This window comes from Sorghum bicolor, chromosome 5, assembly GCF_000003195.3.
Source record: "Sorghum bicolor cultivar BTx623 chromosome 5, Sorghum_bicolor_NCBIv3, whole genome shotgun sequence".
NCBI classification, from domain to species: Eukaryota; Viridiplantae; Streptophyta; class Magnoliopsida; order Poales; family Poaceae; genus Sorghum; species Sorghum bicolor.
The window spans coordinates 7,274,973-7,286,512 of NC_012874.2; the positions used below are offsets into that span (position 1 = coordinate 7,274,973).

General features: G+C 43.5%; 1 protein-coding gene across 2 annotated transcripts; it reads right to left on the reverse strand.

The window, feature by feature from the left end:
* LOC8079745 (ent-cassadiene C2-hydroxylase) lies at positions 9,468 to 11,319 on the reverse strand. Of its 2 annotated transcripts, none has more exons than XM_021461173.1 (2): positions 10,272 to 11,319; positions 9,468 to 10,191 (listed from the first exon to the last, which is right to left on the reverse strand). In XM_021461173.1, exons 1-2 carry the CDS (start codon positions 11,223 to 11,225, stop codon positions 9,502 to 9,504), a joined length of 1,644 nt encoding a protein of 547 aa, XP_021316848.1. In that variant the 5' UTR covers positions 11,226 to 11,319; the 3' UTR covers positions 9,468 to 9,501. The 2 variants fall into 2 exon arrangements, with proteins under 2 accessions (XP_021316848.1, XP_002450437.1); XM_002450392.2 differs by having other exon boundaries at positions 9,468 to 10,173; positions 10,272 to 11,316.

The window sequence follows — 11,540 nt, forward strand, 5'->3', positions numbered from 1 at the left end:
GCTAGTGTAGCAAAAACACCGCCCAAAACCACTTGAGAGGGTTTGACTGGTTTTAGAAAGTTTAAGGAGTAAAAAAAAAAAATCCAATTTTATAGTTTGAGGGTAAAGTAGTCTTTCCTGTATAGTTGAGGGGTTTATATAGATTTTTTTAAAAAAAATGAACGTACCTATTTAGCCCTCTTGTTTGAACTAATTTCATGAATATCTAAACTACATATAGTCATATAACAGGACGTGCAGGACTACTTACCATAGTCTGGATAGATAGGAATCCTAATCCAGGTTAGATATCTCCAATCCTTGAGTAATCTGTATAGGAATCCTAATCGAAATAAAAAAAATATATGAATAGAAAAATCCTGCTTGGCTACGCCCTTTTTTTCTCGTGTTTGTCGACTACACCATCCATCCGTCCCTTCACTTATCTTATAAATCACCATCCACTGTTGTCGTACTTTTTTTATCACCCAACAGTGTTTTTCTCTTATGATAAATTAACGAACAATATTTTCAGCCATGACTTTTTAGACTAGTAAACAGGCTCACATACTATTTTATTTTATTTTATTTTATTTTATTTTATTTTTCTTGAGGATTGCCTTGAGTTAAAGTCACCTTCTAATCCTATTTTCATACATATAAGTCGTGAGGAGTTTCTTTGTTTTACCTGATTTTTCTATCCTGTTTTTTTCCATCCAAAGGTTGTTCAATATGGAGTCCAATTGCAGCTCACTGAAGCTAACCCATAAAAAAAAGTAAAGAAAAGGAAAAAAAAGAAATTTATCAAATAAAAGGAAACATATGACAGTTGTATAAATCTCTACCAACAAATGTCTAAAAAAACAGAAAAAAGATTGAAGAATGACAAATTCTAGATAAAGTAGATGAACTAAACCATGCAATCTTGCCATTGCCTTCTCCCCAGCAAGAATGTCGGTTGATGTGGTGGACGAATAGGCTCAATGGATGGCTGGCTGAAAATTCTAGCGCTTTCGCCTACTATGGATTCACACATCTTGACCATGCATTTGCTGCATGCGCTGTTTATACACACCTCCCCCACCAAACCTCGCCTGGAGTCATGGTGGAACACCCCACGAAGATATATATCAAAATCAACTGAGTGGACGGCATTGGCATGGTAGAGACATGCCTAGCTCACTGGTGCAGGATGGGGCATTAGCACCGGTCGGGAAGGGCCTGTTGTCCCGGTTCCCGAGCCGGTGCTGCCCTTCCGGGACTAAAGGCCCACCCTTTAGTCCCGGTTCCTGCAACCGGGGCTAAAGCCCCCCCTTTAACACCGGTTGGTAATATTAAAGGGTCCTGCCAACCGGTGTTAAAGGGTTTCTTTTTTTTGTTCACTTCTTCGGTTCTGTTTATTATTTTTATATAATATATAATAATAGGTTTTTCAATACATGTTTTTGCTGATACAATAATATATTTATATTACACGCATATATAAATGAAAATTATAGGCTTAGCTTAATAATTAAGCTTTGTCTATAATAAAGTGAATAGACCACATCAAAAATTAAATAGATATGTAAAAAGCTTTATATATATATATAGTTTTATATGTACAAAATTCGTAACACATATATACATAGAGTTTTTTCTCCCAATGTCTACAAACGATACAAATGATCATCGTTGTTTGAAATAAGAGTTTCGTTGCCGTTGAAGTGAAACTCGCCGTTTGGATTGATCACTTGGTCGCGGAGAAATCCTGCTATCGTCTCTTGTAACACAAACCGGTGCTAAAGGGTTTGCCTCGGCCCGTCGCGCTGGCCGGTGCTAAAGGGTTCTTGCCCTGACAGCATCTGTCAGTAGCCGTTGGGCAGGACCCTTTAGCACCGGTTCGTGTTACAAACCGGTACTAAAGGGGTCTTTAACCCCGGGCCGCAAAAAGGCCGAGGTTTTTAGCCATTTTGGGCATCGACCAATGCCTCATTCTGTAGTAGTGGCTGTGGAGTGCGCTTGGAGGCTGCCTCTACCTTGACACGTCAGTAACTATACTCTTATTAATTTTCATGAGATGAATTATAAATTTTTATGGGTCCTCAAAGAAGTCACAAAACATGGTATTTAATTATACTAGCACATGGATAGTATGGAAACTAAGATTAGGATATATTACATATTTTTATGGCTTCTCATAGTAAGTCACAAAACTTGATATTTAACTATACCAACACAAGGATTGTATGAAAATTAAGGTTATGTCGTTATGATATATTTGAGTAAATATTAAGTTTTTTTTACCATTTTCTATCTCTCATACTTTTATGAGTTAGAGTGTTGTGTTAAGACACGTTGGGGAGTGGGATTCCAAGACAAATTGAAATGCATAACCTAGTTATTAGATAAAACTTCAAACATCTTTGTATATGAATTCGAGTAGAGCGTGTCTGGACATGTTAGAGAATTTGATTCCAAGATAAATGAGAATGCATGATGCGGTTGTTGAACAAATCTTTTGAACTTCGTGTCGTCCAAGTGACTAGACTATAAACTGTATGTCACCGTAGCAATGCACATACATTTTTGCTAGCTTAGTTTACGAAAATCCTAGTACAGACAAATGCTACTATGCATCAACAACCAACAACACACAAATACCAAACAACATAAACTTATGTTTCAAAGGGCACACTTGCGACACCACAAAGATGAAGAAAACAGCACTGAGGCGAATTAGTGTAAGGAAAAAGGTCAATACATCCTGATCAACTACCATAGGCTGGATCCCAAAATCTTTCAAAACAAGCATGGAAGCAAGACAGCAAGTTGATTGTGTTTAGCAGCTGAGACAAATCCCTATTTACATAAGTACATATGACAAACTAAAAGTAATACAATGATTATATATTGATCGTTCACGTACGTCATGGATGCATCATGAAAAACATATCCACCTATCGTAAGAACACATGTTCACAGATTACCAAATATAATAATGTTACTTATTACAATGTTTTTTCTTCGCAACTGTAAGTTCCTGCTACTATCTCTATGCTTGATTCACACGGTCAGGGGCGAAGCCACGTTGAGGTTACCTGGTGCACAGGCACCATGGTAATTTTTTTTACTATTGAATGGCCTTATTTTCACCATATATTTTAATAAAGTTGTGTAAGTTACTCAATCAGTGCACCAGGGTTTATTTTGATGTAGCTTCGCCCCTGCACACGGTGTGTCTAAAACTTTCTCTAATTCTTATAACTATTTTTCTGATGGTGTATAGTTACAAAGTTTCCACAACAACGCACAAGGTATCATCTAATTAATTAAACTGATGAGCCCAGTCTATACATGCCTTTAAAATTATAAATACTAGGAGAATACCTCACGCGTTGCTGCAGAAATTTCAGATAATTTATAAAGAAATTAGACTATTTCTATTTATAGTTATATGAATGAAACTATTTTAGATTAATTTTGTTGAATTGTTTGACACATCAATGTGAACAGCTAAATGTATGTTAGTAGATGAAGATATGACTATCATAATTACATATGTTAGTTGGCTATAATTGCAAGTTTTAGTGGATTGTTGATGTGGATAGCTTGCATGTTGAGAGAAATCCTTAGTGGGGTTTACTTTTATAAGAGTATAAGATAAGATTGTGAGGCTGCTGACCATCACGACGAGGCTGCCGATCGCCCCCGACGCAAACTCTGCATAATGGCTCTGACACGGACTATGTAGACATATAGGCCGCGATTTTGATTTCAAAGCAGCGTGGAGGCATGCAAACTTTGGATTTCTGGTGTGAATGAACGGTGTTCGGATAGTATTAGTCTTCGTGACCGAATAGTATACATTTTGGGTATCACAATGTAGATAATTACTCAAGAGTTTTTTTTTTATTTGTGCGGACTTTGAAGTTCTAGTGCGGATGAATGGTGTCCGGCTAGTATACACGTTTGATAGTCTCTATAACGGAATAATATAAGTTATTGGTATCACTAGATAGATAATTATATAGAGCCAAAACATATCTAGTTTTTGAGTTGATGGCCAATATCAAACTTCGATAATACATCAATATGGTCAATAATATACTTCTTCCCTATTTTTTTGCGAATGGAACAAACTTTATTAAAATTTAAGTAACATCCTTACAAGAGAGGGACACAACCCAATCTGGAAAACGATCAAAAAAACACTGACACTCCCTAGACCTAGAAGCAAAACGCGCCAACTCATGCGCCAAATTATTCTGATCCCTACTAATCTTAACAACCTCTAATTTGCATAGCTGGCGCCGGCGTCGTGCATCATCGCAAGGACATTCCACAAGGCAGAACGATCACAACCCTTGGCATAAAATTTGGCAACCACCGACTGACAATCAGATTCCAGGATCATCGGAACATGTGGCCATCTCAAAGCCATGTGAAGGCCCTCTAGGCATGCTGTCGCCTCGGCCTCCTCAGCGTCCCTGCAATGAGATAAAAAGCGCCAGGCGATAAGTTTCATGGAGCCATGCCAATCTCGAATCACAATCCCTATCGCAGCATCACTAGATAGCTGATCAAACGCAGCATCAACATTGATCTTAAAAGAACCCTGCGGTGGTGACACCCAGCATTTCCTCTTCTGATGTGAAATCTGCCTCTGAGCATTACTAGCCCCAGACACTGCACAATATTTTCCTTTGGCATCCATGTGCTCAGTCTGATGTCGGATATTATTCAGAGATGTCATATACCTGGTTAGGAAGGTGACCGAGCTGGCAATAAAAGGACATATATCTTCATGGATCACCTTATTTCGTATACTCCAAGTGTGCCAAAAGAGCATAAAAACATTTGCCAGTACCTCTGGAGAATTATTGTGAATCAGCATCATCAACCATTCTAGATCAACTTTAGCAAACATCTGCTCTGACGGTAACACCCAGTGCTCTCTCATAGCCAGCCGCAGGGACACAGCATGTGGACAAGCCACCAAGGCATGGTAAACATCTTCAGCATATTGCCCACATATCTGGCATATATCCTGCTGCTCAAGGTGGCGGTGTTTCTTATTAACACGAGTAGGCAGACCATTGTTAACAGCCTTCATAGCAAAAACATTGACTTTGGATGGCACATCAATCCGCCACAATTTCTTCCATCCAGCCCGACCTTCAACAGAACTAGAACTACTTGCAATATTAACAGCCCCATAGAAATTTCGGACAGCTAACCTGTAAGCACTGCGAACAGAAAAATAACCCATCTTCTCATAATGCCAGGCCACAAAATCTGGGGTCTCATGAGCAGGCAACTTGATCTTAAAAATTTCAACAGCATCACAAGGAAAAAAATACCTCCGAACAACCGTTTCATCCCAAGCACCACTGTCATCAATGAGGTGATGCACCCATCGAAGCCGACAAGAGCGCATAGGACCAATCGGTTTCAGTCCATACCCTCTTGGCAGCCAGTTATCTCGCCAAATCTGAGTCGATCTTCTATTACCAATCCGGTGAATGACACCCTGTTTTAGCAGCTCCAAACCATATTCAATAGCTCTCCATGTCTGTGACGCATCATCGGCCGGAGCCCGGTCTAGAAGTTTACTGTTGGGATAGTATTTAGCTTTCAACACCCTTGCACAAAGACTATCAGGAAAAGCCACAAGTCTCCAGGCCTGACGAGCGAGCAGCGCCTGGTTCATCAGGCGAAGATCCTTAAAGCCCATACCACCCAAACCTTTCGGCAGCACCAATTTTTCCCATGGGATCCATTGCACCTTCCTTCGACCCTTCTCAACACCCCACCAAAAAACACGAATCTGCTTCATGAGTTCATCACACAAAGTTAGAGGAAGTTTAAAAACACTCATAATATAAATTGGCAAGGCCTGAGCCACCGTTTTGATCAACACCTCCTTCCCTGCTGCAGATAAATATTTTTCCTTCCAAGCGATCATTCTTTTGTGGAAGCGCTCCTCGAGGGGTTGGAATAGCCCTCTCCGGACCCGTCCATTTGGAGTTGGCAGTCCCAAGTACTTGGCCTCAAAATCAACTCTTTCCACTCCCAAAACTGAGCGCACCTGCTCCCAGACTGCGCCATCCAGATCTTCATTTACCAGCAAAGAGCACTTGTTTGGACTTAGTAATTGTCCAGAGTCTTTTTCAAAAGTAGTAATCACTGCCTTAACAGCCTGGGCCTGCTCCATGTTCGCCTTGAAAAACAATAAACTATCATCTGCAAACAATAGATGAGACACACTCGGTGCCCTCCGACAAACTTTGAGGCCATCAATTTCACCAAGCCCTTCACTGTGCTTTAACAAAGTAGAGAGACCATCAGCAACTAACAAGAATAAATATGGTGAGAGAGGATCACCTTGTCGTAAACCACGTGATGGGGAGAAGGAGCGTGACGGCACTCCATTGAAGCGTACTGAGTAGCGTACGGTCGAAACACAAGTCATGATCCACTGCACCCACTGACTTTGAAAGCCTAGCTTCTCCAACAAGCTTTTTAAAAATCCCCAGTCAACCCGGTCATACGCCTTCGACAAATCCAGCTTATACGCACAAAAATTCCTGCCACTGCCTCTTTGAATCGCATGAATACATTCAAAAGCAATCAAAGCATTATCTGTAATAAGTCTTCCTGGGACAAAAGCACTCTGCTCAACTGATATGATACTATCCAGAATGGGTCTAAGTCGATTCACCAAGCACTTTGAGATTGGGCTGACCTATATCTTGTGTAACCTTCCAAGTCATACGTCGCTTGCTACTTGTTGTTGAAGATGCATGCATAGGTTCCACCAATGCACAAGATTGTTAGCGTGTACGTGTAGTGCCAAAAAATTTAGGTACATAAGATTAATCAGAGCGTCTGTTGTTGGAAAAAAAATGTACAACAAGAAAAATTAAATACTGTAGTTAAGGCACACATGGACAAAGAGTAGTAAATCAAATGGCTACGCCTTTAAATAAATCATTATGGAACATCAAGTTTCCTCTAAAATTCAAGATCCTTGTTTCTTTTTTTAAACAAGATCCTTGTTTCGTTGTCCTATACCTAATTATAATTTAGTGTACAATACGGAGGTGCCCATGTCTCTGAATACTACGAAGATGGACAACTTAAGATGCACATTTTTATTAATCAATGACAAACACCATTGAGGCTTTATTTAGATAAACTCATATCCACGTACCTTAATTCACATGAACACACGCGTAGACTAAGGTGAATATAAGTGCAGCTAAATAAGCCTTGAGGTGATCGGTTTACCTGCCTTTGCAAATTAAAAACACTTGCATCTACAAATGTTTTTCATGGTAGTAAATTCAGTGGTTGCAACCACGGCAGTTTACTAGTAGGTTTGTGTCTTAGCAAAAATCTTCTGAACTAAGAGAAGAATAAAAATATCATAATATTTTGAGATCAATAGACACTGCAGTATATATTATGTTCATATAAGATAATAAAATATTCTCTCATTTTGTGACGTAACAATAATAAATAGTAAAAAAATAATAAAAAGCTAGACGCACATGTAGTACTCCTGTTGGTGCCAAGGCGACAGTGGTTAAAATATCATAATATTTGTGATCAATATAAGATAATAAAATATTCTCTCATTTTATGACTAACAATAATAAATAGTAAAAATTCCCTACAACTATAAAAAGACTAAAGGTGAATAACTTTTGGCGCAACTATTACCTTCGTCCGTCTACGTCCCTGTTTTAGGAAACATCCGACCATTGCGATCTCCTACTCTTTTACTACCGTGCCCCGTTCCCCTCCGATCCACAGCAAGCGCATTCTCGGTCGCACCCCGATCCCTCGCGATCCCCTCCGATCTGTAGGAGGCGCCCCCTGATGCCCCATGATTTCCCGCGATCCGCAGCAACCGCTTTCTCAGCCGCGCCCCCGTCCCCTCCCTGCACGTCAGCGATTCCCTCCCTGGATGTCCGCGCGGGCGACGTGACCTCAGCCGCGACCGTGAGCTCTCGAATGCCGTTGCAACCGCCGCCACAAGCACTGTCATGACCGTCGCCACCTTCCTAGACGAGATCGCCGTCGGGGCCGCCGCCACCTCCCTGGATGAGAGCGCCATGATAGGATGGTACGGAGATATGGGCGAAACTTATTTGTGGATTTATTGGCACACGAAAGGAAATAAATAGATATCGAAGATTTCTTCATGCCGATATTAAACACTATCTTAGCCGCATCACGGAAAGGTCAATAAAGTAGAGTTTGTGAGCCTGCGACGTCGTGCTCTCCATGACTATGCTAGTTTCATAAACTTTGTGGTTTGCATTAATGTTTTTTTAATATTGATACTTAAATTTTACGGTAATGTTATCTTATTGTGCGATCTATGTAATTTTGAGTACATATTAAAAATAATAAAAAGCTAGACGCACATGTCATACGTCTGTTGGTGCTAAGCTAGTAGCATTTGACAGGAATTTTTGATTCATATTTGGTAATTGCTCTACACGCTTGCCACGTGTGCTTGGGTTGTCACAATCGCATTTTATTAGCCTGTTTAATAAGGACTGGACAGAAGATGTGGCACTAATAATTAAACAATCTGCCGCTGCGCTATTTGGGCCAGACTTGGATTTTGGGCTTGCAACAACTCTTCCGGCCCAGTTTACCTGAGCCTTGTCAAAGTTCATATCCCGTCGCCGACGACTTCGGTACGACAACCTCCACCCGCGCCATGCGCCCATGCCGGCGTGGCAGCGTCCACCGTGGCCCCTCACACGGCCAGCCCGGCCTGGAGCTCCGCCTGCGTGGCTGCGATGTGTCACTGACTTCTCCGATATATCCAGTGCGTTGCGCGGACGATAAGTCGGAGTGGAGCTGCGACGCGTGTTTATAGGGGCGAGTATAAATATATATATTTTAACGTCTGTATTGTACTATGTAATTCTCAAAAATAAATACTACGGTACTTTACAACATGAGAGAAAAAAAATCTATCACAACTACTGTGTTTTAATTTGATATAGACTTAATAAGATATTGTCATATCAATACAAACATTAATTGAAATTATGGGTATCATAGTAATTGAACACATAAATTATAGCTTTAAAATTTTGTAAAAATAAACATAATAAATAAATAAATACGTAGATTTTTAGCCAAACAGGTCTAACTCCACGTACCTTTGCTCTAGAAAAAAATGAAGAGTTTATGGAGCAATCCTTAAAACGCTCTTAATAGATTTTTTTTTTAACGATACAATGCACGAACATATTTCCTAGTAAACCATAAAGTTTGAAGTTTTTTTGGAAGACAAACAAGAATATTTATGACATCAAAGAGATGAATTATTATGAAAAGTCATTTCATAATGTCTCTAATGTATTTTCTTCTTTTCAACAAATTTAGTCGAAACTTAGGATGGTCGACTTAGAATAGCTGAAATTTCACATATTTCAGGACAAAGTGACAGCGCCAGAGCCCAGCAGAGAGGAATATTCACAACACGCATGGTATGGATTACGTAATGCCAAATCAGCTGAATGTGCATGGGAACGAATTCACTAGTTCGTGGGGACAAACAAAAGGCGTAGCTTTCAGCACGAGATCAGTTTTCCGGCGTGCCGTGATCCCATAAGCTTCATCCATGTCTAGCTCGCCGGGATCCGCTCCACCGGGCAGCTCCCAGTCGAAGTGATAAAGCAGGCTCACAAGCGCCATCTCAATGTTGGCCATCCCAAACGTCAAGCCCGGGCACATCCTCCGGCCGCCGCCGCCGGGGAGGAACCTGAAGTCCCCGCCGCTGAAATCCACCATGCCCTCGCCGTCGCCGTCGCCGTCGAACCTCTCAGGCTTGAACTCGCCCGCGTCAGGCCACCACCTCTCGTCTCTCCCGATCGCCCACGCGTTCACGAACACCGTGGTGCCCGCGGGCACGTCGTGCCCCATGATCGTGATCGGCTCAGCGCAGGACCTTGGGAGGATGAGCGGCAATGGTGGGTGAAGCCTGAGCGTCTCCCTGATGACTGCCTGAAGGTAGGGGAGACGACGCCCCTGGATGTCCGCCTCGGCCACCCTTGTCTTGCCCTGAAGGACTCGCCGGACTTCCGACTGCGCTCGCTGCATCACGCTCGGGTTCTTGGCGAGCTCCGACATGGCCCATATGGTCGTCGTCGCCGTAGTCTCTGAGCCGGCGGCGAAGACATCCTGATGGAAAAATTGAAACTTTTTTTCTCATCAGGTATACCAGAGCAATAGAGGCCGGAAGGACGAAGCCATGGCAATGGCGAGGTGACGTGACTCACGAACAACACCGCGCAGACAACTTCTGTGGTGAGCACGGTCTCCAGCCCACCATCGCGCTGAAGCCGTAGCAGCACGTCGAGGATGTCGTCGTCGTCGTCGTCACCAGAGCCCTCGCCATCGTTGTTGGCCGCCTTGCTTGCATGGTCATGGATGATGGCTTGCACGATGCGGTGGACCCTGTCGTGAACCTCCCTCGCGGCTCGCAGGGCCCCGGCACCGAGCGCGCCGGCGAGGCGCGAGCGCGGGAACAGGTCGACGAGGTTGAACCCGGCGAGGAGCCTGAGCGCCTCGTCCAGCGCGGCGATGTACTCGTCCCTCATCGGGCACCTGTCGCCGACGGCGCACCTCATCAGGACGTCGTTCATGAGGACCTTTACCCTCTCGCTGACGTTCACTACCGCTGGCGACGACGACGACGCCGCCGCCGTCGCGATGGACCGGACCAGGCTCGCCGCCTCCTCCTCCCGGATGGGGCGGAAGGACAGAACGCGCCTGGGGCTCAGCAGCTCCGTGGCGCAGAGCCGGCGGAGCTCCTTCCAGTGCGGGCTGCCGGAGGGCGCGAAGGCGATGTTCTGGCCGCCGTAGGAGAGGATGTCGGCGGTCACGTACAGGGGCCGGTTGGAGACGACGGCGTCGTGCGTCCTCAGCACCTCCCTCGCCGCCTCCGGGGAGGACACCACCACCGTGGGGACGTGCCCGAGGCGGAGGAGCACCACGTCGCCGTACCTCCGCGCCAGCGCCCGCATCGCGTGGTGTGGCAGCGCACCTAGCAGGCTGTGCAGGTTCCCCATGACCGGCAGCGGCCGTGGGCCAGGTGGCAGGTTCACACCGCCGGCGCCGTGGCCGGAGGCGATGGACTTCGTCTTCAGCGTGAGGAGCACTGCGACGCCGGCGAGGAGGCAGAGCAGAAGGGTGTACCACACAGACACAGCTAGTGTTGTCTCTGCCATCATGACTTCACAAGGCGTGTTTTTTTTTTCGAATTACAAGGCGTACCGTGCTTGTTCTTGAGGCTAAGAATCATATCATATATATAGGGCAAAATGGAAATGTTGATTGATTTTGGCAACCAATATGAACTGGTCACTGGAAATGTCAAAGAAATGTGGTATTTAATTACAGACTCCCTCCATCCCAAAATATGTTATTCTAAGAATCTTCGAGAGTCGAAGCATTTTAAGTTTGACCAAATTTATATGATAGAATAATAACATTTATGATGTTAATTAAGTATCATTAGATTCTTCATCAATTATATTTTTAAAGTA

Coding starts and splice junctions, on each gene's coding strand:
- LOC8079745 (XM_021461173.1), bottom strand. CDS start 11,225: ATGATGGCAGAGACAACACTAGCTGTGTCTGTGTGGTACACCCTTCTG. Junction 10,192..10,271: donor TTGTCTGCGCGGTGTTGTTC/GTGAGTCACGTC, acceptor TGAGAAAAAAAG/TTTCAATTTTTCCATCAGGA.